Below are 27300 nucleotides of genomic sequence, written 5' to 3'. Positions count from 1 at the left end.
GTTCCTTGCTGCCATGGTTAATCATTTCATTAGTAAGGACAGAGGCTTAAGCAAAAGCCCAGCGGCTGTCACCCTGCAGTCTCAGGGAATGACAGCAAAGGCTTTTATAAAGCCAGATGGTCACTTTCCAGCTGCACATACACATTACACCAACACATTCAGCTACCTGGAAATGTACCCCCCCTTTTTTTTAATGCATAACCTTTACAGAGGAACAGGAAGAACTCAATAGACACAAATATACGAATGAGTGCATTTTTTAACAAGATTAGGCCTTTGTTTTTGTTTTTTTTAGGTCAGCGTGCCAATTGTCAAGGACATAAGTCAAAGCACGAGATTCAGACGCCAGAAACCGAAAGTAGTGACAAGTTCAGTCTGCCAATGTGATGTTTGTTTTAAAAGCATTGTTCTCCCAGCATTGCCCTGATTTGTTGGCTTTCAAGAGTTTTGCCCAGGTGAAACTGGAACAGATTCATTTGCTCCCTGGTAGCAGCCATACAAACATCAGCAAAGATTATGAGGCAAAAAAATAGATATGAAAAATTCAATTTTATTTACAAGTTTGGGGGGTATCCATTATCACATGCTGTAAAGCTAATAAAAAGTATTAATTGTTTAACTTTACTTAAATTTGTTGTCTATCATAGTAGATGTCACTGTTTCTACAGTGATTTCCAATTATTTATGAAATGCAGGCAGGCAGCCGTAAGCACTCTGTTGTGCTTCATGTTCTGTGCACACATACACACGCGCCCCACCATCACCCTAACTTGCTGTCATACACACATTTTAATCTCATTAGATTGCAGATATGAGATGTTAAATTCAACATGGGCAATGGGTAAAAATATTGCATAAGTTTTGGGTATGAATCATTAATACATGCTTGATGTCATGGAAGGTGGTTGCATAATCGAGATGCTCACATGTACACAGGTGCATCACCTGGGTGCATGAGTACCTGTGTAATCTGTGTGTATGTGCACTTTTTTCCCCTCACACACACACACACAGTTTTAATCAATTGTTTATATCAACTTAAAAAACAAAAGACACAAAAAAAATGTGCCTCTGAATGTGCTTTTAATCTAATTTTGTATTAGCACATTATCAGATTGCCAACAAACCACAAAGCAGTTCTAATGGACAGCTCATCAGGTCCAACCACAAAGACAAATATAGTCCGTGAGCAGTTCTATCTGTTCCCTCTGGTTGAATGTTTGCCTGTCGTGATAGGGAATCTATCTCAGACAAAAGGAGTGGATTGTTCCGATGATATAAGACTGCCCCAGTGTGTGGTCAGTTACGGAGCAACCACCGGTCTCTCGAACAGTCAGTCAATCATCTTCAACTCGTATGCCAGAAGAAAATGGACAATCAGCCAGGCAGAAAGCCGCTAATGGAGCATTAAACATTGTATTCCCCTGCTGGGCACCAAGCAGCCAATCTCTCCAGCTGCCACTGCATTACATCATTGCATCAGTCTGAGCCTGCTACGGTTACCAATGCAGATGAAACACGATAAGACAAGGAAAATATGAAACAAAGAACAAAATCAAAGGACTGCTACGTTGTTCAGGCAACGAGGATAAGCACCCGGCTATGGCTGCTAGTTGCAAGAGACACACCAAAGGAGGCTGAGGCAGTTTTTTGGCATAACCTGCTGTACTAAAATGTTCATCCATAAAAAATAATGTACCTGCAGTTTATGATAACAGATTAAATCGTTATCAAGCAATAAATAACATGGGTGTCCGGGTAGCATCGCGGTCTATTCCGTTGCCTACCAATATGGGGGTCGCCGGTTCAAATCCGTGTTACCTTCGGCTTGGTCAGGCGTCCCTACAGACACAATTGGCCATGTCTGTGGGTGGAAGGCTAGATGTGGGTATGTGTCCTGGTTGCTGCAGTAGCGCCTCCTCTGGTCAGTCAGGGCACCTGTTTGGGGGGGAGGGGGAACAGCGTGATCCTCCCACGCACTACGTCCCCATGGCGAAACTCCTCACTGTCAGGTGAAAAGAAGCGGCTGGCGAGTCCACATATATCGGAGGAGGCATGTGGCAGTCTGAAGCCCTCTCCGGATTGGCAGAGGGGGTGGATCAGCGACGGGGATGGCTCGGAAGAAAAAGGGGACCCCCCCCCCCCCAAATAGATAACGCAATGTAAGATCGCTTAATCGTAACCACTGTGGCACAGGACAGATTCTCATTGTGTTTTGCTACAACCATATTGCATCTCCTGCTGCCTTGTGCACACATGGCACCTAATACTCATAGGTATATCTTTGGTTTAGATAATGCAATTATGCATCTAACTGGCTGCAATCGTTTAGCTCTTACATAACCTGTTTGTTAGACTGCCAAGTGGTGCTGTACTGTAGCATCAGCAGCTGTACAGCTCATTCATGACAAACAGTAGTTGTTGTTGTTATTGGTGTTCCTGAAACATCAACTGACCCATGTATGCTGGGCTCCATCGTGCAAACTTCTGCTTTGTTCACCGAGTCTAGAAATATGGTTCTGCCATTCCCCCGTACTGGCAGGTCTCCACCCACAGCAGCTGTAAAGGTAGAGGGAAACTGGACACCATTCTGACCAAGCAGACTAAAAACGTCCAGTAAATTCTGTTGTAGGCTTGAGGGGTCGTAAAGGGCTCGTAAATCATCTGATATTTTTAAAAGCTGGAGGAGAAGGGTGGCTGTTGTAAATAGACCACACAGAGTGCCATGAAATCGGGAATTCATGAGAAGAGACAGCCAGGTTGGGTTGAGGGTTTCACCTAGAGAGAGAGAATAAATTTAATGCAAGCACAAACATTTGTTTCTACACATCACAAGTAACCATGGGCCATAGCAACCATCATAAAGCCTGCCCTCAATTTTGACTGGTTGAGTCATGTTTGAAACAGCTGTAAAATAACTGGTTACTAGTATCTCACTCTTGTGACTACATTATTATGAATATACAGTTGACACAGCTTATAGTGGATAGATGGATGTGATGATGCTTATAGTGATCACCTGTTTATACTGACCAAAAGTCACCGGACGGAATCACTCAGACGATCATTTACTGTGATCAAACGGTCCACTTAAAGTGATCATTTTGGGTCTTTCAAAGTGGAGGACAGTGAGCCTCCCTTCAGAGAACATCCAAGTCACTGGGGCATCTCCCATTTTAATAAAAGCCGTAACATTTAATGCTGTTTTGAAATAAAGGTTTGCAACCATAAAGCGTTTGGAAATGTTTATTTTGAACACCTAGTCCTAATACAGTCTCCCACATTTTAATAAAAATCAGTGAATTAGTATATAGATGGCAGCATGGTGGTGCAGTGGTTAGCGTGGTCGCCTCACAGCAAGAAGATCCTGGGCTTGAGCCCCAGGGTAGTCCAACCTTGGGGGTCGTCCCAGGTCATCCTCTGTGTGGAGTTTGCATGTTCTCCCCGTGTCTGTGTGGGTTTCTTCCGGGGGCTCCGGTTTCCTCCCACAGTCCAAAGACATGTAGGTCAGGTGAAACGGCCGTACTAAATTGTCCCTAGGTGTGAGTGTGTGTGTCGGCCCTGTGATGGCCTGGCAGCCTGTCCAGGGTGTGTCCCCGCCTGCCGCCCAATGACTGCTGGGATAGGCTCCAGCATCCCCGCGACCCTGAGAGCAGGATAAGCGGCCTGGATAATGGATGGTAAAAAAAAAATATGTATGTACACATTTCTTTCTTTTTTTTTTGATTTTCCCCTCTTTTTCTCCCCAGTTGTACTTGGCCAATTACCCCACTCTTCTGAGCCGTCCCGGTCGCTGCTCCACCCCCTCTGCCAATCCAGAGAGGGCTGCAGTCTACCACACGCCTCCTCCAATACATGTGGAGTCGCCAGCTGCTTCTTTTCACCTCACAGTGAGGAGTTTCGCCAGGGGGACGCAGTGCGTGGGAGGATCACGCTATTCCCCCCAATTCCCCCTCCCCCCTGAACGGGCGTCCTGACGAACCAGAGGAGGTGCTAGTGCAGCGACCAGGACACATACCCACATCTGGCTTCCCACCCACAGACACGACCAATTGTGTCTGTAGGGATGCCCGACCAAGCCGAAGGTAACACAGGGATTCAAACCAGTGATCCCCGTGTCGGTAGACAACGGAATAGACCACTATGCTACCCGGATGTCCAAATATATATTTCAAAGCAAAGATAATTCGGCTCTGCTCCAAATATCTGAAAATCTGCCTCATGGCATAGGCTTACTTTCATTTTTAGGCCTTGGCCCATTGTTATTAAAAATGAACTTAAGGCAGTGCTAAGTGATATTACTGTAGCCTATAGTCTATTTTCAAATTCCTGTTTAAAGCAGCTGATATCTTATTATGGCACAACAGCTGAGAGTAGGCTACTGTATTTCAGTCAATTAAATCCAGTAAAATAGAGAAGTTGACTGTTTCATTAGGATACATTATATTAATCTAATAAGTGTATATGTCAGTTAAACTGTCATTAAAGAAGAAAAAAAAACAAACCTTGACTTTGCTTAAAATGATAGACTGCTTATAGTGATCATAGCCTGGACAGATGTGATCACTTACAAGCAGTTTCCACTGTAATTTAAATTCACATTCCATTCTGCTAATGGAACCATCATAGTCTGCAGAGGACTAAAATTTGATTGATATTATTTTCATAATTTCTATTATTATTATCAATAATATTGAATAGTTGAACACTTTTATTGAAATAACATGCTACCACCATTTGAGATTGTACTTTCCATAACCTCATTATATTTAACTATTGTTAAATCATTCCCAATAGTTTGTTAGCAGTTCCAAAATCACTTTAAAGCATGACCTCTTGCGATTTATTGCTTGATAGTAACACAATTGAACTACTACTACTTTCAGCTGTTCCCATTAGGGGTCGCCACAGCGGATCATCCGTTTCCATTTCTTCCTGTCCTCTGCATCTTCCCTCTGTCACACCAGCCACCTGCATATCCTCTCTCATCACATCCATAAACCTCCTCTTTTGGCCTTCCTCTTTTCCTCTTCCCTGGCAGCTCCATATTCAGCATTCTTCTCCCAATATACCCAGCATCTCTCCTCCACACATGTTTAAGACATCTCAATCTTGCCTCTCTTGCTTTGTCTTCAAACCATCCAACCTAAGCGGTCCCTCTAATATACTCGTTCCTAATCCTGTCCTTCTTCATCACCCCCAATGAAAATCTTAGCATCTTCAACTCTGCCACCTCCAGCTCCACCTCTGTCTTTTCGTCAGTGCCGTCTCCAGACCATATAACATAGCTGGTCTCACAACCATCTTGTAAACCTTCCCTTTAACTCTGGCTGGTACCCTTCTGTCACAAATCACTCCTGATACCCTTCTCCACCCACTCCACCCTGCCTGCACTCTCTTCTTCACCTCTCTCCTGCACTCCCCGTTACTTTGTACAGTTGACCCCAAGTATTTAAACTAATATGCCTTCATCATCCCTACTCCTTGCATCCTGACCATTCCACTGTCCTCCCTCTCATTCACGCATATGTATTCCGTCTTGCTCCTACTGACTTTCATTCCTCTTCTCTCCAGTGCATACCTCTACCTCTCCAGGCTCTCCTCCACCTGCAACCTACTCTCGCTACAGATCACAACGTAACACAATTTAACTGATTGACTGAAAGGCTGTGTTACCTGGCTGGAGGTCTTTGCATGCGGAGAGGCCGTCCAGTACTTGTGCAGCATTCTCTTTGGCCCACACATTCAGGCACTCTGCCAATGCAGAGGATTCACAGTATTTGTCAACAATCTGCAGTAGGTACGGCAACAGATAAGCAGACATCACAGCAGGCTCTGCAAACACATTGGCCTCGTCCTGCTCGTACAGACTGCCACACCTGCAGAAGACAGCAATAACAGATGAGCAGTACTTGTAAAAGGAGAGGCTGAGTGACACAAAACAAATGAGCATCTAATGGAGTATAGTGATTTAGTGAGCTACCATACCCTGTTTGCATGGTATCTCTCAGCACAGATCTGAGGTCCGTCTTGGGCAGGTGACACAACAGCACCTCCATAGTCTCAAGGTTATCCCAGTATTCCTCCAGCAGCAGGTCCAGTAGGAAGAGCAGTGCCTGGTTGACCTGCATGAGGTAGACACTCCTCTGCTCTCCACCTCTTTTGGCACAGTGAAGCATAGAGGTGAAATGGGCTGCTTTCACCCTTACAGGCTGGCTCCCATCCTGTAGAAGGTAAAGGCCTGTGTTGATCAGCCTACACAGGAAAGATGGACATTTTTGTTTAAGCAGTTTTATAAAAGCATAAGAAACTATTGCTGTAATGAACACCTCATCCAATGCTTTCTCAGTACCGAATACGAATGGCTGGGAAAGAGCTGTGCTCTTCAGGGACTTGGCTCATTATGGAAACTCCAGCAAGACACAGAGCCTCGGCACAGGCCATCCTGAGGGCCTCAGGGACCTCTGGGGACCGGTGGCGCTCCAGTAAACTGGACCAGCATTGGAACATGGAAATCTCAAGGCTAATATACATATGGTGCAGATAAGGACAAAATGAAGGAAACAGGTTAATGAAGTAGTGGTTTATTGTGTCTCAAAGATATTAAATTCTTTATTAAAATACAACACTAAAACAGAAAAGAAAAAAAACTTTGAAGCTGACCTCTGGGAAAGCAGCAGGCTAGCAGCACACAGGGCATGGGACAGGAACTCTGGTCCGCCTTTCTGGCTCTCCAAGTCTCCTAGCAGGAGCTCCAGACACTCCAGCAGGAAGGGCAGCTCCAGCGGAGCAGGCTGAGGAAGCTGTTGAGATGAAGTAGAGTCTCCTCCAATCATCACTGCCACAAGGGCTGCTAGGTAGGTGCTGCGGTACGCCACACACTGGTTCAACAGTGCCTCCCGCAGGTTGGACTAGAAACAAAGAACACTGTTAGTTCTTATCAGTGTCAAAAACACAAAAATTAGTCGGTATGCTTGACTACACATGGGGAACACAAAAGGTGAAATATGACTTAAATACAAAAAGCTCTTCATCATCACTTTTCATTAATAGCATTCATTTTTAACATACACTATTAATTTCAAGGCTTTTCTCACAAATGACGCATGAGCACAATATTTAGAAATATATAATTCCAATTGCACTAGGGCCAAATGGTTTTTGTCTGGTCCTACGTGCGTTCTTAAGTAAAGCATTTATTCTCGTATAACAGTAAACAGTGCTCCAATAGCAAATTATTGGGCCTCATGTTCTGCAGTTGGTATCTTTCCCCACCCTCCTTGTAAATCTTATCAGTCTAATCCAAAAGAAAACAATGAAAAAGAAAAAAAGGGCACAGCTATGAAGTACTGGTTGATTAAGAGGACTATAACCTACTCTGGTGTTTGTATAAGTAAACCCATGAGACCTTTATGACAGCGAAAAAAGAGACGGATATCCTTGATTTGACTGTGCTTGTTAAAGTCTCCTTAATTACAGAATAGCTGACACACACACCCATTTCTCATTCAAGGGGAAAAAAGCTCCCAGTACCGATTTTACCTTCATATTAATTTATATTCAAGCCTATCTTTGCTTCCTGGATTTCCTCCTATTGTGCTGTGAGTTCAGTCATTTCACTGAAAGCTGTTGAGCAGGTTTTGAAAAACGTCATTCTTTCTATGCCATAAGAGAGATCATGCCTCACCTGCAAAACCCTCTGGATTGCCAGTTGCAAGCTGGTCCTCCTTAAGTCCTGCCAATCTACCACCCAAGTGACCAATGAGAGCCTCAGATCAGGGCTTGCTGCAGAAAAGCTGTCCCACGTTTGGCACGCCCACCTTGGGTCCGCACAAAGAAACTGTATGGCTTTTTGGTGGAAGGACGATGACCCGATCTGTGGGGTCATTGTCACATCGTCAACACACTAAATGTTTCAAAATCTGAGGTGTGTGTGTGTGTGTGTGTGTGTCAGAAAGCATGCACAGTACCTGAAGCCTGTGCTGCGGTCTGTGGAGCTCACACAAGAGTGTGCCATTCATTTTGTGAAGGAAGGCTTCAGAGCAAAATCCTCTGAGGGAGCCTGCCACTGCCAAGTATGCCCCTCTCACCAGGGGGCAGCGTTGATGATCTGTCACCAGCCACAGCAAGGCTTCCACTCTGCTCACCACCTTACAGAGGTCAACTGAGTGGGTACTGTAAATAAAAACCCAAAAGAGATTTCAAAGTCTGAAAGTGTAAATGAATGAATAAAGCAGATGATTTAAGTTCCACCTGTCTGCCCGTAGAGCTCTGTCCAGAATGTCTTTAATTTGCAGTAGCTGTCCATGTAGTCGGTTGTGACAACAGGGCGTCTGGGCCTCTGGCAGCTCATCTGTCAGTCGGATGAGGATGCTCCTGTACTGACAAGAAGGAGTCATGGCAACCAACGCCTTGGATGCCATGACTCTCACACTGTAGATGGGACTGGCAGCCAACTGGATTAAAGGGACAAGGAAGTCTGACAGAGCTCTGGAAAAAGAACAAAAAAGACAATGAATAATGAACTTGTCAAACCACAGTCACAGCTGAGATGATTATCCAATTCTTGGATACAACCGTATAATCAGCGAAAATATTTGTTTGCCTTTCGATTTCAAGTGAGGACGCATTAAATACAGTCAGGCAGTTCATGCATACTGTATGTAACAATGGAATATAAACCAATTTCAAAAAGAAAAAAGAAAAAAGATTATAGTAGTCTGTCGGCAAATCTAATAAAGACATGAAAACAGTGATCACATTGTTGGGTCTGGGACACCAGGCTGGAGTTTGGCCAACAGAGTGAGGACAGGATAGAGTGAGGGGTGGAGGTGTAGTCTGGCCTCCCCACATCGGTCCTGGAAGTCTTGCGCTGCCTCTCTCAGCTCCCCCAGGAGGAAGGGCTGCAGCATGGGGTAGTGGATAAAGAAGGCAGGAGGAGACATGGCGTGCTGGGCGAAGCTGTCCTCCTCACTACCAGGACGCTGGCCGAGCATTCGTGAGCACAGAGAACCTGGGAAGAGGAGAGCTGATGACTACATGAGGTCATGAGGGAACACTTTAACTGAATACATGGCTCAGGAGGAAGAGCGGGTTGTCTAGTAATCAGAGGGTTCCTGGTTTGATCCCCAGTTCCTACAGACAGTGTGTCGAAGTGTTCTTGAGCAAGACACTGAACCCCTAACTGCTCTTGATGAGCAAGTTGGCGCCTTGCGTGGCAGTCTCCGCCATCAGTGTATGAATGGGTGAATGTGAAGCATACACTATAAACGCTTTGAGCGGTCAGTAGACTAGAAAAGCACAATGTAAATGCAGTTTATTTACCATTTAAATACAAACCAAGTGAAAGGGCTCAAGGGCTGGTAAAACGCTGTTTCTTCATTTGTGTGAACTAAACTAGTATGATTGGGATCAAAATTTCAGTACATTGTCAAGGTGCAAGCAGGGGTAGGAGTGTCACAGGCAAGTTCTCAACCGCCCATCTCACCTCCACCCAAATGGCTTGCAACCTCACCTGTCCTGCAAACCCTGGGCCTATCATTTGGTGTTTGTGCTGTGTGTATGCATTCCAGAAGTGGGAGAGAAGGGTAAGGCACAGCAAGACCAACACAGGAGTGCAGCCGGCCTGATAGAATGCTCTTAAATGGTCATTGTAGAGTAAACTGGAATGAATTGTGAACACAACTGTGAACAAACTGCAAACACACCCATAATCATTTATTGTCTTACTGTAGAGTTGCAGGGCAGCATTCCTCATGGCCCAGCAGGGAGAACTGAGGAGAGTAAGGGACAAAATGGCTACCTCAGGGGCATACTGCAGGATAGCTACTCCCAGCCCTGAGCCACGCACCAGGGTCTGCAGAGTGTGAACAGCGCAAACCTAACAAGTAAGGAAAGAATGAAAACATATACAGAACCTGAGGGCTTCAAGGATACTATGAATATGTGTTTTGCATGTGAGCATTGTGTACACTATACCTCTAATCGTGATCATAAAGCATGTCTCCTTTTATTCATGTTGAGGTTTATATGTACCTGCGGCAGGTCCAGTGTCTGGTCCCAGTTCAGAGGTATAGGAGTCCTGGCGATCGCCAGTAAGGTGTGCATGCTGTTTGCTAGGAGGGGCCTGGCTTTACTGGCCTCCTCTGCAGACACAACACACAGGATAAGCATGGGCAGCCCAGCCGCCCGGCGGGTCACAGAAGAACAGCGAGCAGACTGAAGAACCTGCAGCCCCTGGAGAGAAACAAAATGAGAAGCAGTATTAATTTAGTCAATGAAAAGTTTGATGAAAATATCTGTCAAACACCCCTTTTTCAAGCAGATAAACCATCCTGTAAAAACAACAACTACTTTAAAATTCTTTTTCAATGAATAGTGAGGACAACATGACAAAACAAACATATTATCAGTGACTAAATGGTGATTGTTTACTTGATATAAATAATGTACAATCGTATTTGAAGTTTAAGTAGAGCAATACTGTCATTGGACAAATTTCCTTTGCCTGGTGATTGACAATCTTCACGCTACATAGGTGGCTTCTGCAACTTGTCAGCGACAAATAGACTCGGAGCAAAAATGGAGACTTGATCCGGTTCAAATGTCAATCACATTTGTAATATTAAATAGTACAATTGTTAAAATGTTGAGCTGGAAGAGTATCGCTGTTATAATGTGTGATACAAGTATGGAAAACGAGTTTTAATGAATACAACATGGCTGCCAACTTTTGGGAATGGTCTAGAGTGAGATTGTGTGATTGGGCAGGGGGGGGGGTTGCAGTTTCACATTTTTTATGACTTGGAAGTGACACAATCTCTCTCCCTCCCTCAAAAATCACTTTGTTCAGAATCGCTTGTCAAATCAAAGGACTTCATTACCCAGACTGCACCACATTACACAGTTCCAGAATCTTGCTTGCTGCTGCCCTACCGTTCCTTCTTATAGAACCCCGATGTAATGTTCTTTTTATTCTACATTAGTTTTTGTTTTATTTGATTCTTCTCTCTATTTTGTTTGAATAAAACTGAATCATTGCCACTTGCATAGCAAGCACAGGAAAGCATAGCATAGGAGAAAGACTATTTGGCTTGAAGTGCTTTTTATGCAGTGAGTTCAGAATTTGATTGTTTGTACCGAGTCTTATGCTCAACGTGTGAGAGTTGGCAGTCCTGTACGGTTACTAAATTAAAATAACAATCAGTAGACTGATACGACCAGAGATTTAGTCCACTTAACAGTAAATCAAAACGAAATAACTAAAACTTGACAACTACTATTAGTCACACTATGGGAGTAAAACTTAACACTGGAGAGAAGGGGAAATGTATTTATTAGTTGGCACATCCAATACCAACTCAGTTAAAAGTGAATAATGAATTTTTTCTTTGGCAGCTTACTAGTTTTAACATGTGGGCGGGGATCTCCTGAAGGTCTGGATCACTACTGCTTAAAAGAGAGGCACAGAACTTTGTGAAGCCAACACAGCAGCCTTCTACTGCCCCCTGGTGAGGAAAAACATGTACTTTTAGAGATGTGGATGGGAGCATCGTGACCATCTCGAGTTCAACTGATGCATGAGTGAATCTTACTTACCCAGTGACGGCATCTGAGAAGAATATCCTTGAAAATTTTGGATGCTCTTTTCAAATCATCTATTTTTAGGAGGTGCTTGGTGGGTTTGGATTCAGCAATAATTCTCTCCACAAGAGAGCCTAAAAAGATTCCTATTTCCTGAAGACAGAGATGAACAAGACAATTAATAAACAAGGAAAAAAAATGTTTTATACAACATGGATTTATGTAAGTGTCATTGCTAATGGCTTTTAAATATGGCTGCTGAATGCAGTGATATCTTGCAATGCATATTCAGGGAAGTGATCAACTTTGTGAGTCACTTTATCAACCTAACTTTATCTGTATGCCACTTATTTCAAATAAAGTTAACAATATATTTCACAAGCACAATAAAATACCATTACTCAAGAGAAAATGGAGACAGCGGCAAAGGCCAAGAGAGAATCCAGGAAACAAAAGACAATTATACAAAATGTAGTCACAGCTGATGTTCTGTTTTACCTTGAGGGAGACCCAGCAGCAGGTGAGGACCAGACTGTGCTCCTCAGACAGTAGCACACTCTCATCTCCATCCACGTGGCACTTGCCAGCTGCCTGGACTATCAGAGAGCTGATGGCATTCCCCATGTCACAGAAAGATGGGGGCGTATCTATCGAACATGGCAATTTAAAGCACATATACCGTTAACATCGTAGAATTACAAAAGTATAAATGGGAAAAATAAGTAGGGCCTCTTGTTCCAAGACCGGCCTCCATTCAAGGCGGTTGGCACTTCACCTTTCTCGTCAGTGCAAGTGTCTCTGGCGCCGTACAGCACACCAAGCAGAAGCTGAGAAGTTTTCTCCAGCAGACCCAAAAGCTCAATCAGCAGACTGCGGTCAACAATGTCACGCAAAGGGCCGGCTAACTCGAGCAGACACCTCCCAAGGGCACTCAAAATACCTGAAATATAATTTGTGACAACATACATGGTTGAACATTTCATGAGGTAATAACTTTCATGAGGTTCATCATTCATACTAGCTGTCGATGGCTGGGCTTTCACCAAGGTAGTTAAGTTAATGACGTGTTTAAGCTACAGTCCTAAAGATTTACACACACAAATGACATTTTCACCCAATTGATGAACACATTTTTATGGTTGTTGATTTTAGTGGTTATTGTTAGGTAGGATTTTATAGGGAAGAACAAAACAGTGGATTTAGTGCCTTTAACATGGAATCCAAATACAGAGGAAGGTGGCAGATGGGGCTGGGCAATAATTCAATATTATCGTTTATTGTCTTTCAATGGTATTGTATTGGGATGAAATATGGATATCGTCATATTGTGATGCACAATTTTGTTGTCTAAATTCATGATAAGAATCTATTACCTAGAATTTCTCATAAAATGAGGCCAACTAGTTTTGATTTGATATTATACTTAACATCACCAAACAGTTCAATGTGATAAACCTCAGTTGGATTCTTGAAAATGGTATTTTTGTATATATTGTGATATATACAAATATTGTGTAAAATTCCCTATGATTATTGTGATAACATTATCTTCCATAGTGCCCAGCAGTATTGGCAGGAAACGGCAAGTTTGAAGGGGGAAACCAAGTTTTTGTGGCCTAGCGAGCAGATGTAGCAGACCAAGCTTGTTCAAGGCTTTCACCAAATGATATTAACAAAATCAAAAGTTTAAACCCACGTACAAATGGTTTACTTGTATGGTGACAGAGAAGGTGCTGACATGACAGCACTGGTGACTTAATTCAAACTGATGCCTGGAATCACTCAAACATCATAGGGTCAGTAAGTAAATCAAAAAACAATGATCTTTAGGACTATAGCGTTAAATTACAGGACATGATTGGAAAATATCACAGAAATGTACTTACACTCACATGAGTCATACAAATCTTTTGTTGTGTGGTCACTCCCATGTATAAGTTGTATGCCTTGGTTGTGTGGTACGATTAACAGTTGCATGCAGTGCATTCAAACATTGTCTGGTGCATTTGTTTGTTTTTGTCTTCAGTCAGATGGAACTTTGGTCAACATTAGCTGGCATAAAAGATCAATGACAGCTTGGTCTTTCATTATCAGTCATGGAAAAAAATCTCTAAATTCTAAATTACAGAAATCTAGCTCATATGATGGTGATGTCTAGGCTCACCATGCATAGGTTTTGTCCTTGCAGCTAGCATCATGTCAGCACTGGCTGTCAGGTAATGCTGTTCCAGCTCCTTCACTAGGTACCTGACCACAAAGGAGGCCTTGGGCTCATCTGAACTGCTGACAGTGACATCACTGTTCAGCCAGAAGTTCTGGCCTTGGGATCTACAGATGGAGAAGATGGCGACAGCTTATCCCTCATAAGCAGAGCAGGCTAGGTTGTGACATCTAAACATTTTGAGGGCAAAGCTTACTTTTGAAGGAGGACCTTCATCATCAGAGCTCCCATCTGAGCCTCCTGAACCCGAGGACTGCAGAAAAGCTGTCTGGTACGTCTGAGAAGCATGGAAGAGATGTCATCTGGAAAACTGGGTGGGAAAAACCTCAATAATAATCCTGCTGAGAGTTCTCGAATCTGGAGACGAAAAACATGTATTTACAAATGCTTTAAGCTTTTTTCAATAACACAGTTTGTGTATCATTTTTTTGAAAGTAAGAAAAAGGGATTGTGAGCCTGTCTGAGGGAGCACTACCTCATTGGTAGAATCCTCTAAACAACCAATGAGGATCAGCTGCTTTGCCCTGCAGAAGAAATCCCACAGTCCTCTTTGTTTGGCACAGTCAATAAGAGAAGCCATGTTCACTGCAAAAAAAAAAAAAAGGTTTCATGAATGTCATTAAAATTATGACGGCATATGAAAAGTCACAAGCGCTCTTATAAGCAGCTTTCCATTTATAAAGTACCATCCCATACAATAGTGTATATTACAAACTGCCCCCAATAGCCATTTAGTCCATGGGCCAGAGCCCAACATTTCCTATTTCGGTACACTCAAGGTGGCAAAACTTACTTATAATTTTTGAAAGGATCCATGTCTGTAGATGATATTTTGGTATGATAACCATTCCTGAGTGGCAGCTGTATCACAGTTATCAGCTCATGAAGTTAACCACCCCCTAAAGTAAATTGCATTTTAGACGCTGGTGCATATCCTGGTTTAGCCTCATGGTCAGGACATTTTTCAATGTTCTATAATATTGTCTTTGGTATCATTTTAAAGGGGACCTTCTTAGCTTTCATTCAAGCCCTGTTGTGGCTATTTCTCACAAATATAGAGGTCACTTGAGCTCTTCAACCCGTCAATAACACACATCTTTCTGCAATGTTCGCCTAAACTATATACTTTCTTTTAGCCCTGTGGCATCTAGGAATATCAGGGACACAAAACACAAAAACTGGAATACTCACAGGACTGTAAAGATTCAGGAAATGTATAATATACCCATACTATTTCATCGTGTGAGGTGATTGTGAACCTTAAATTAGAAGGGCATTATTACTAAGAAACTAACTAGACCAAAGCCAGTTAGTCCATGGGTCAGACCAGATATTGATATCACCCAAGGTGACACAACTTCACTGGTGCCATTTTATTTGGTACACTAACAGAAGTAAAATAATACATGATAACCTTTCCAAATGAGCAGCTATTTCATTTTTCTTTCAGGAAACCTGTTTCTGTGCCTCTCATGATTGTGTATTTGCCCAGATTTTTACAAATATAGCATTTCAACACCTCTGGTACTGATTAGCCAAGCTTAAACTCTGGGACAGTTCTTAGTTGGCCAACAACCAAGGATAACCAGTACTGTGTACTTCCATTCATTGTGCTAAGCTAGGCTAACGTGCAGCCAGATAGCTTTCTACTAAACACATATAGAGGGAACTGGTACCTATCTTCTTGTCTCACTCTGGAGAAGATTGTAAGCTAATTTCCCATAATGTTAGCATGTTCTTTTAATGTATATGTTAATATGATTAGTTAAAGTGGCTACGAGGAACTTTCATCTTGTGTTGATTTTAGCGGCCTCATGTGGACAAAATACAGCTGTTGCATAGGAACTAGGTAATGTATCTATTTGTGGCTATGTAAGATAAATAATGGTAATATGACGCTGGTGAAGCAAAGTAAACTTTGTTTTAGTAGTGTTCATACACCTAAGTTACATGTATTTGTTTGTATGTGGCAGGTGAAAACTGACTGAATATGGCCACTGGTGAACAAGCAAGTTTTTACCCAATACCAAAGCGCCCACGGGTGGAGTGCATTATCCACTGTTCTGATGATACAGATAAGCTGGTTTCACTACAAAGTGTCGACTCATGGAGAACTCTGCTCAGGGCAGCTCAGATACGAAATCATGCATCAGTTTTGAAACTGGCAAAAGACATTCCTGAGGGACAGATTCCAGCAATCTACTACCACAGAAACTGTTGCAGTATCTTCACTATGAAGCAAATTCTTGATGGCCTCCTTGCAAAAGAAAAGAAAAATTGTGTCTCTGCTGAAGAGAAACAATCTAAGAGAGTAGCTCGACATGCTCCAAGTACATCTAGGACTTATGATGCAGAGTGCATATTTTGTCAGAAAAACAGCAAATATTCCAAGAGACAGAATACGAGAGAAGTACTGGTGCAGTGTCGAGAACTGCGAGCTGATGCAAAGATCAGGAGTGCAGCCACAAAGAAAAGGGACAGCAGAATCCTTGCCATTGTGAGTAGAGACCTTGTAGCAGCTGAAGGGCACTACCACAGGTCATGCTATAGACTTTACACCAAAGAAGAGGTTTCCAAAGGAGAGGTTGCCAGCAATGAAGATGATGATGCTGCAGCCCAGTATGAAGCTGCTGTGAATAAGGCATACAATGAGCTGTTCCTCTTCATCAGGATGGAGCTTTTTGGCAATCCTCAAGTGATGACAATGACTGATCTCTCTTCTAGACTGGTAGCTTCAATGAACTCCCAAGGCATTGCCCAAGTCAAGGAATCAACCAAGAAGCACATAAGGCGAAACCTGGAGAGTGAGTTTGCTGGAGCCTTGCAGATATTCCCTGATGAGAAAGGAAAATTCCTCCTCTATCCCGATAACTTGTCCATGAGGGAACTTGCCAAAGAAAATCAGTCTCTCAAAAGGGAGCTGCAGACCCTGAAAAGTGTCAGTGCACAAGATGTTATAGCCAAAGCAGCCATCAAATTGAGAGCAGACATTAAAAGTCAAGATGTTCCTCAAACCTGGCCGCCTGAAGTCAAACCAGAAGCAGAATGTCCTACCATTCCAGAGTCGCTCATTATCTTCCTGTACTCTCTACTCACAGGCTCAAATGATCCTGATCATGCATCCCAGAGAGTGCAGTGCCTTCTGCAGTCATTTGGCCATGACATAGTATATGCAGTGACATGTGGAAATACCAAGCCTTCCAAGCACATTGTTCTGCCATTCAGTGTCAAATCGTTGACAGGAAATGTAGAGTTGATAAACATCCTCAACCGACTTGGTCACAGTGTGTCCTATTCACAGATGGAAGAGATCAACACTGGCCTGTGTCTCCAGAAACTCTCATCATCAGGGAGTGGCATTGCCCTTCCAGCTAACATCCATCCTGGCATATTCACTACTTTAGCCTGGGACAATATCGACCGTCTTGAAGAAACTGTCAGTGGTGAGGGAACATCTCACAGAGTCAATGGGATTGCTGTGCAAGCAAAGCCAGTCAACCCACTTCCTGTCCAACCCATGCCCACTGTTCCCAAAACAAAGAAGAGAAGCATTGATGGACCCCCACCAATGTTACCAACTTACAATGCTGGACAACGGGTAGGGCCACCACAAAGCAAAAAGTCAGATGCCGATACTGCAGCCAATACTAAGCTTGCCAGAGAGAAAAACCTTCTTTGGGTCCTAGCACGCATGTCACAACAAGAAGAACAGTCAGTCAGCAGCTGGACAGGCTTCAACATCCTGACTCGAGGAGAGATGACGGTCATCCCCGACAATATAGGCTATCTGCCTACCATCAATGCTCCAGCGACACAAATGTCTACTGTCAACGAGGTGCTTAACCAGTCACTGAGCATCATGCAGTGCTTAGGCCTGAGGAAGATTGTCTGTGTCTTTGACCAAGCCCTGTATGCGAAGGCTGTCGAGATCACATGGAAACACCATGACAAGTTCCATGATATCATCGTTAGGCTTGAGGTATTCCACACCATCTGCACACTGCTGGCAATAATAGGAAAGCGTTTCAAAGATGCTGGACTCAAAGACCTCTGCATTGAGTCTGGCATGATTGCAGAAGGCTCAATTGCTGGTGTTATGGATGGCCGCAAGTACAACAGGGCAGTGTGACTACACAAGCTCCTGTATGAGGCTCTCATGTGACTGACCTTGAATGGTTTCCTGTCCTGGTTGGAAGAAACTCACAGGAATGACATGGTTCACCTGAATGAGACACTGAAGACCATTGACAGCCTTGGGAAAGAAGTCTCACAACATGCTTTGAAGGAGGTCCTCGAGAACAGCTCTTGTACATGCATCATGGATCTATTTGAAGTCTACCGTGAGTTCCTTAGAGGTGGAAACGGCAGCCTCTCGAACTTCTGGATGTCCTATTTGGACATGGTTGAAATCTTGTTGGGGCTCATCCGAGCATCCAGAGAGGGAGACTGGATGCTATACTTGGCTAGCATTCGAGCAATGATCCCATGGTGCTTTGCTTATGACAGGATGAATTATGCACGCTACCTCCCCTACTACTACGCCCAGATGTCTGAGCTGCCCATCACACACCCAGATGTGTACACAGAATTCATGGAAGGAGGCTTCTCAGTCCAACTGGGCTCCACCAATCCCTTTGGCCGAATCCCTGTTGACCAAGCTATAGAAGAAAGGGTGAACAAAGACACCCAAACAGCTGGAGGGACAAAGGGATTCAGCTTGAAGCCAGGAGCTGTGACCAAATATTATCTCACAGCTGAGTATAGAAGCATGTACCTCAGACAGCTGAGAGACCTGACAGGTCAAGGCAGGTGCAAATGGTCTCATCCAGATCTACAGAGTCCAAGGATCAAGAGAGATGAAGCAGATGTCCAGTCTCTCATGGACCTTATGGAGAATAACTGGCTCAATCCTATGTCCCCTGATGAGATTGATCTGGTTAGCCTCTCCACTGGCAACATGGCTCCACCTGATGTGACCATAGATCTCTTGAGAGCTCTTGAGAAAGGAGAAGAGGCCTACCAAGCATTCCAGCAAACAAGGTTAGATGCAGACCCACCACCTGTGAAATTCCACGACAAGATGACCAAGCAAAGTCTGAAAACATTCTCCAATGTCAGCACAAAACAAGCTCATGGAAAGAAAGCACAGGATGTGGTTCTGAAGGCAGATAGAAACCTTTTGAGTCACATGATCCTGGTGGCTGAAAGCAGGAAGGTGAATCTGAAGGATGTCCTTGCCTACCCATTGGGCCCACTACCATGGGCACTGGCAAATGCTGATGGGTCCTTACGAAAAACAAACAAGGCTGCACTTGCCAGAGAGCTTGAAAAGAATGTATCTCCTGCAGAAGACATCCCAATCCCATCTACTTCCATCATTGATGGGATGAGCCTGGTCCAAAAAATGAATGGCAACAACAAAACCTTTGCACAGGTGGCAGAGTCAGCCTTGACCCAGGTCCTCCATGAGGGAGCACAGAGTGGGAGGATTGATGTTGTTTTTGATGTCTATCACCAGACTTCGATCAAAGATGCTGAACGACTGAACCGGGGTGGAGACATCACTCTCCAGTACAAGAATCTTGCAGGGGGACACCACGTCCAGCAGTGGAGAAAATTTCTGTGCAGTTCCTCCAACAAGACCAGTCTCATCAAGTTTCTGGTGGAAGAGTGGAACCTCCCACGATACAGAGCTATGCTGCATGGCAAGGTGTTGTACATGACCTGTGAGGAAACCTGCTACAAGTTGACAGAAGATGGGTGTGAGGAAGCAGCAGAACTGCACTCCACACATGAAGAAGCTGACACCCGTCTGCTCCTGCATGCATTGCATGCAGCAAATGCGGGCTCAAAGTCAGTTATCATCACAGCTGAGGACACTGATGTCATGGTGCTTTGTCTTGGCTTCCAGAAGGACATCACCTGTCCCATCTACCAGAAGTGTGGGACTCAGAACCGCACACGGTTTGTCGACATCACCAAACTGGCAAGTTCACTTGGAGACAGCATCTGTGACAGCCTAATTGGCTTACATGCCTTCACAGGCTGCGACACTGTCAGTGCATTCGCTGGTCGAGGGAAGCTGAATGCCCTGAAGATAGTGAGAAAGCACGCTTCCTGCCAAGAGACTTTTAGTCAACTGGGACAGACATGGAATGTGAGTGATGAGCTGTTCCAGAAAATTGAGCAGTTCACCTGTCGGATGTATGTTGCTAATAGCAGCACTGCTGAGGTGAACAAACTGCGTTACCAGCTCTTCTGCACCAAAAGGGGAGAGGTTGAGTCCAGCCAGCTGCCACCATGTAGAGACTGTCTCTTTATGCATGTTCAACGAGCCAACTATCAGGCAGCAATATGGAAGTGCTGTCTGCAGGGTAACCCTGTGGTGCCAAGCCCTACTGAGTATGGATGGACAGACGATGAAGGCAAGCTGGCCATTTACTGGATGCGCTCCCCACCTGCACCAGATGTGGTCTTGGAAATGCTAACATGCAAGTGTGTGCATTCATGCAAAATGCCAAGCTGCATGTGCCTGTCAAATGGACTTCCAAGCACAGACATGTGCAGGTTACAGACCTGCAGTAACCAAAAACAGCAGGATGGTCCAGAACTGGACTTTGAACTTGGGGAGTCAGATGATGAGAGAAACGAGCAGTTTGATGAATGACAGTGTGATGATTCTGATGGTATTTCTGTGGTAGTAGTCTATTGATGCACAGGATGTTGATTCTGGACTTGGTTACCCAGAGCTTGATAACAATAATGTAACCATATTCACATATTCCCATTACCCTACCCATTACCATTACATATACCCACTAATGATATGGGATTACATGTATCATTGACTAAGTATATGTAAATGTCAATGTTGTTTAAAATATTAAAATAGTTCATTACCTCACTATGGTATTCCTTTTTATCATGTATTTTGATTGTGTATTTAAACAAATGTATAGAGACCAGTTTATGACCTAACTGGCTTTGGTCTAGTTCTCATTTAAAGCTCACAATCACCTCACACAATGAAATAGTATGGGTATATTATACATTTCCTGAATCTTTACAGTCCTGTGAGTATTCCAGTTTTTGTGTTTTGTGTCCCTGATATTCCTAGATGCCACAGGGCTAAAAGAAAGTATATAGTTTAGGCGAACATTGCAGAAAGATGTGTATTATTGACGGGTTGAAGAGCTCAAGTGACCTCTATATTTGTGAGAAATAGCCACAACAGGGCTTGAATGAAAGCTAAGAAGGTCCCCTTTAAAATGATACCAAAGACAATATTATAGAACATTGAAAAATGTCCTGACCATGAGGCTAAACCAGGATATGCACCAGCATCTAAAATGCAATTTAGTTTAGCGGGTGGTTAACTTCATGAGCTGATAACTGTGATACAGCTGCCACTCAGGAATGGTTATCATACCAAAATATCATCTACAGACATGGATCCTTTCAAAAATTATAAGTAAGTTTTGCCACCTTGAGTGTACCGAAATATCGTCTGGCCCATGGACTAATTAGCCTGAATCCTCCATTGGCTTGGCATGAAAACTTACCTGGAGGCTGCCCTTTTTTCTTGTCGGGACTCCAGGTGTCTGTGCAGGTCTCCAGTACTGCAGATAGCAGCAGTAATACAGTCTTCTTCCTCTGATAGCTGTGTCCTGGAGCCAGATAGGAGTATGTCACCTGACCCAACCATTCCACAAACCCTACCAAGGAAAAAGTATGAAGACTAAATACAAATTAAACATACATGACACATATACGTGCACCTGCCCTGCAGAAAAAGGTTTTGTTTTAAAGGGATATAAGAGCAGCCTCATTTCATCTTACCTATTCCCTGGTCGAGTATCACATCCGTCTCTGTGGCATAGCAGTTTTTGCTATTCTTTTTGCCTTTTTGTTCCCTTACATGTGCCAAGCAGCTGTCTCTGATACGAACTAGGAACCTTTTCACCGCAGCCTGGAAATGTTGGCGGAAAGGTGAGGATTCACTGTTAAGGTTCTGGGGAATGAATGCCCTCAAAATTGACAGCTCTTCTGATGTTGGGGGGTCCTTGGTCTTTGAGCTGCAGCACAGGAGGTTGAGAACAGCAAGACGAACTTTGTCATCAACTGATCCTAAAGCCATGTGCAGGGTCTCCGAGGCCGAGCCCTCCTGAAAAGCCCAGCTAGAGCTCCCAGTAATGGCCCGATGAGAACTCACAATGCAAGCCCAGGCGTGGAGATGCCCTGGAGTGGCTGGGTCCAGAGACGCCAACAATGGCTCCGTAGCAGAGGGGAAGACGTGTAACGTACAGGGTAATAAGTAGGTGGAGCTGTTGTTCTGAAGGAGAGTCACCTCAGAGGTCAAAGCCTCAAGAAGAATGGCACACCAACGCCTTGCCCACTGTTGCGCCACATCCAGCTCAGTACATAGAGCGTCCTTCATAATATTTAGCTCTCGCTTCTGCTGCTGGATCATACATTTGTACAGCTCTGATGCACATGGTGACAGGTGATTAGTGGACAGGCACTTCAGCAGGTGATTGGGTAATTCAATATATTGCTTCAACACCTGATTAGACAAGCAAAAAAGTTTCAGTTAGTATTGCTACGAACAAAAAGTATATTACCGATTATGTCATAACTGTTCATCCTTACCTTATCAGTACCCAAATATGGGAGTAGAGCACAAAGTAGGGGATATTTGGCTTTTGCCTCCCATGGGAGTTTGGTTACACGTTGAAGAAGAGTAAGATAGAGTGTCTTCTTTGTATCACCAAATTGCTTACAGTCCGCCTCATACAGCTCGAGCAGCAGACTAAAGGAACTGCGCACAAATTGGGAAACACCCTCTATCTGCCAATACAAAAAGAGTAGCCATGGATAAGGACTAGGATAAATAAGGACTGTGAGTCAGATCAGTACATTGAAGACTTCTAATCTGTCTTGAGTAAATTTTTTTGATGCAGTCTGCAATAGTCCCATTTGGCCTAGGAAATTTAGCGTAGTTTAATTCACATGCTTAAGTGATTGCAATAAGGGTAGTGTAGTAGTGTATATTTTCATAGTTTTGAGTACAAATGCTGTCAAATTCTTTTCGCTTATTTTCTTTGCACTGTGATGTATTTTCAGTGACAGAAAACCAGGAAAAGGAATCATTACCTTTACTGCAAAATATTCAGTGACACAAACAAAATTAGAAGAGGCAATGCATCGTAATTCACAGGACTGGATTACAATTAATTATTATGGCAATAACGCAGACCTTTAACTGCACCTCATTTAGTTTAAAGTCCAGAAGTTGAGATTTCTATCAAATTTGGAAATTACCCCACTAGGCTGTCAGTTTAAAATGATTGAGATCTAACTGTTGCATGTGGACCTCAATTACATGCCATGGAGGGCCATGTGTATGCGGGTTTTCGTTTCAAACTAACAACACCAGATGAATTTCACCAATTCTCATACCTTCAGCTAGACAGGAGGACTAATCAGTGAAATCAACTCAGTTGACTGTTGTTGGAAATAAAAGATGCATATATAGATGGGTGCCAAATAAAAGGAAAACCAAACATAAAAGTGTCTTAATAAAGTGTTGAACCTCCAGAACAGCTTCAGTGCTCCTTGGCATGGATTCTACAAGTCTCTGAACTCTATTGGAGGGATGGAGCACCATTCTTCCGAACGATACTCCCTCATTTGGTGTTTTGATGATGGTGGAGAGCGCTATCTAACACATCAGTCCAAAAGCTCCCATAGGCGTTAAACTGGGAGGAAATCTGGTGACTGTGAAGGCCATAGCGTATGATTTACATCCTGTTCATCTTCATCAAACCATTCAGTGACCCCTCGTGTCCTGTGGATGGGGGCATTGTCATCCTGGAAGAGACCACTCCCATCAGGATAGAAATGTCTCATCATAGGATAAAGGTGATCACTCAGAAAAACTTTGTATTGCTGTGCACTGACCCTTCCCTCTAAGGGGACAAGTGGAACCAAACAATGCCAGGAAAATTTCCCCCATGGCATAACAGAGTCCCAGACCCCCTCACTGTAGGGATCAAGCATTCAGGCTTTTCCTTTAATCTGTCACCCGTCTGTATATGGCCCTTCCTACCAACTGAATTAGAAACACCAATGAAGCTGTTCACCAAGTTTCCAAAGATGAGTTTAGCCCTTGTACTTAGTAAAAAAAAAAAAAAAAAAATTGCCCATCCTTGACTGAACATGATATAGTACAGCTCCTCATACTCACTGGACTTTCAGTGTTGTTCCAGATAACCTGAATGAGCTCTTGTTGGAGGTTGCAGTCATCGGGCAGTAGGCGGACATCCCTCATCTTCCAGATATCGGTCAGACTTGCTTTAACTTTCTTCAGCCATAGTGTCAACACTGGAATGACACAATACTGTATATATTAGGGTTGGGCAGTATTATGGTAATAGGGTAACTCGGTTATAGGGTAACTCAGGATATTTAAATATGATGACCATATCCATTTCAACAGACATAAAATTTCTGTGCCATATCTATCTGTTAAATTATAGGCCAACTGTTCATCGATTCACCATTTATAACAGTATACACCTGACTATTTCAGAGAAACTGAATTTCAAGAAATACAAACGCTCCAACTTCTGTGTAAATTCTGAGGTTTGACCTGTAACATGTACTTAGCAAAAACAACTATACAGCCAACAAACGAAGACACTGTGCGATGGAAAACTTGTACTGGTGCAGTAGCAACAACATAGATCTCTAAGGAAACTGTTATTCCACACTGTGGACCAATTGTCATTTAAAGTCATTATCCAAACACTTGAGCCACTTTACAAGCTGCCCGGGAGGGAACTGCTTTCCAAAACCACTATTTCAGACTTGCATAACAAAATTGGACAGCATATTCATGTGGATTAGTGAATCTACTACTACTACTTTCGGCTGCTCCTGTTAGGGGTCGCCACAGTGGATCATCCGTTTGTGAATTAGTGAGTAAACAACTGTAAACAACAGAAGCTTGCCGTGACCACAATAGCAAATTTGCATGAAGGTGCTGCAAAGAGAGCTCCCTACAGTCCCCTCCAATGTCTATTTTCAATTTTAAATTACCTATCTATCTATCTATCTATCTATCTATCTATCTATCTATCTATCTATCTATCTATCTATCTATCTAATCTATCAAGCCAGTAATATTGTATACCCTGATCAGGGGACTGTTTTGACGATATGAAAAGATGAATACTGCTCAATCCTGATTTAAATATATGCAATTATTTAGTCATGTATGGATATGAATAAACCTTTTTTTTTTTACCTTCAAAGGCATAGTAGAGACAGTCCAGCTTCTCTTCACACAGAGCACAGACCAAAGGAAACACACCTCCCAGCAGTATACAAACCTGAAACAACAGATATTGCAGTCCACGTTTGTTTAGAAATATGGACAACAGATAAAACAGAGATTTCTCTATATAATCAGCTTTCTTTAAGTTTTTACCTCTGGGTTGCCTGTATGGGAACTGAGCAGGATCTGGGATCGGCAGCAGGTTAGAAGACCCCTGATCACAGCCAGTCTGTGCACTCCGTCCTGCATTGTGGGATTGCACCTCACCTCAAGCTCACCAAGCATCAACAACCAGGGTTCTGTGAAACAGTTAATTATAGCTAACTTTTGAGGGTACCACATATAACTATATAAATATAGCTATTATAGCAGCACATACACAAAATCATCTCATTCCAAATAAAAACTTAAAACTAAGGGATGAGTTCGTGTTTGGCTTAGCACTTGCCTATAGAAGCATTCCAAATTATAATACCAATGCAACATGCTGCTGCATCCGGTGATGGTGAATTTGAAAACCTTGATTCCCTCATTCTGATGATTTTGACAATAGCACTGATCGTAATGTACCTGCTTTTGAAACCTTCAGAAGACTCCAGGCAGCAGCTCCCCCAGCCAAGTCCTCTGGGGCTGTGTTGATCAACATGGCCACAGCGGTACCAGCCAACAGGCGCGTGTCCCTGTTAGAGCACTGCAACAAGAGAGAAGCATTACATAGTGAGATGAAAAAGAGTAATTAAGTAAACAGATATCGGACAATTTCAACACTGCAAAGGGCAATTAGGCAGAAACCTTTCCAAGAATTATATCCACGAGAGCCTGTAGAATATTCTGCAATGCTGGGCTTCTATGTCCCTTTACCCATGCCAGAGGAGCCACCATACTGGGCAACAGCTGAAACATCTGCAAACACACCTTTGGAGAGCACAGGTTTGACATCAATAACAAAACAAAAAATGGATTGGAAACAAATGCAATGAAAACTTTGAACAGTTTTAGCACAAAAATCAGTCATTTATGAAATGATAGCTACACATTTACCTTAACAGCAACATAACACAATGGCCCATTTGTTAAGCCCTCTTGCTGTAGTAAAACAGGAAACAACTCAGCCACTTTAATCAGCATTTCTTGACAGTTCTCTCTCCAAGCCTCTCGACCAAAAGCACTGTCCTCCAAGAACATACAGGCTGAATGGGAAATTCAATCAATTACAACTACAATCAGCAACACAGGTAATACCATGGTACCATTAGCCTACACCAACCTCTCTGCAAATCCTCAGTTGAAAGTATCTGGGGAAAAAAGAAGTTTAAATTTAGCTGCAAAGTCATTAGTAAAGGATCTGAAAAGAAATAAGCTTTAAGAATGATGTACCTTGTCTGTTTGGACAATAGTGAGCAAACAGTGATTGATTTCTCTAAAAACCAGCTGGTACTCCACCTTTGACAGATACTGCAACATCTGTAAAGAGATATGCCGATCCAAATTCAATGTTATTTTAAACAGATAATCTAACAGGTGATAACTTGGGACTGACCTGGTCAAGTTTGCGACAAGCCATAGAGATGTTAACCATCTGCCACTGCATGGAGATAAGGAGCCTGACAAGAAGCAGGAGGTGCTTTTCTTTTAGAGAACGGAGCTGCGTCTCTGGGATCTTTCTCAACAGCTGGGCAGCTTCCTCTAAACAGCGTTCTTTGCATCTTTTCACACAACTCCTGCACATGTAAACATGGTATGTTATAAGGCGACAATAATAAATTGCTCAGAAATTATTACCAGCCCTGGACAAGACAACATGAGGCAGACCGTGCACCTAAAGAGGTAATGTACCGGGATGAATCATCCAGTTTATTGATAAACAGATTGAGGGATATGCTGACATCTTCCGGTGTTTCTTCCTCGCTGATTATGCAGTCCTGCAGACTTGTCATGAGGTCTTCAAACGATAACATTGTTAAGATGAATCCAGTTAAGTGGCACCGATATCATTCACCAAGTTAGTGCGCTCCTCGTGTGACAGAGCTCTTCTTCTGCTAATATGCTAGTGATAAAGGCACAAACAGCAACGTGCTACCATCTAGTGACAAATGTAGGTACACATTGCGTCAGGTAGAACATGTAACATAACCTTTGTTAGGTACTGTGTGCCTGC

General features: G+C 43.2%; 1 protein-coding gene across 1 annotated transcript; it reads right to left on the bottom strand.

Annotated features, from left to right (window-relative positions):
* Positions 1 to 46: 46 nt before the first annotated feature.
* On the bottom strand, positions 47 to 27111 carry si:ch211-225b11.4 (thyroid adenoma-associated protein homolog). Its single transcript, XM_056279426.1, has 32 exons — positions 26979 to 27111; positions 26683 to 26863; positions 26520 to 26606; positions 26410 to 26437; positions 26184 to 26332; positions 25935 to 26057; positions 25713 to 25833; positions 25296 to 25441; positions 25113 to 25197; positions 24051 to 24187; positions 22454 to 22651; positions 21644 to 22367; positions 21367 to 21519; positions 14280 to 14389; positions 14001 to 14161; positions 13748 to 13911; positions 12359 to 12523; positions 12082 to 12230; positions 11599 to 11736; positions 11403 to 11507; positions 10036 to 10236; positions 9730 to 9880; positions 8761 to 9013; positions 8254 to 8490; positions 7908 to 8175; positions 7688 to 7876; positions 6664 to 6911; positions 6367 to 6523; positions 5989 to 6329; positions 5677 to 5879; positions 2457 to 2778; positions 47 to 131 (listed from the first exon to the last, which is right to left on the bottom strand). Exons 1-32 carry the CDS (start codon positions 27077 to 27079, stop codon positions 47 to 49), a joined length of 5880 nt encoding a protein of 1959 aa, XP_056135401.1. The 5' UTR covers positions 27080 to 27111.
* Positions 27112 to 27300: the final 189 nt, after the last annotated feature.

Source organism: Lampris incognitus, chromosome 1 (genome assembly GCF_029633865.1).
Source record: "Lampris incognitus isolate fLamInc1 chromosome 1, fLamInc1.hap2, whole genome shotgun sequence".
Lineage (NCBI taxonomy): Eukaryota > Metazoa > Chordata > Actinopteri > Lampriformes > Lampridae > Lampris > Lampris incognitus.
This window is presented reverse-complemented; position numbering and strand designations above follow the sequence as displayed.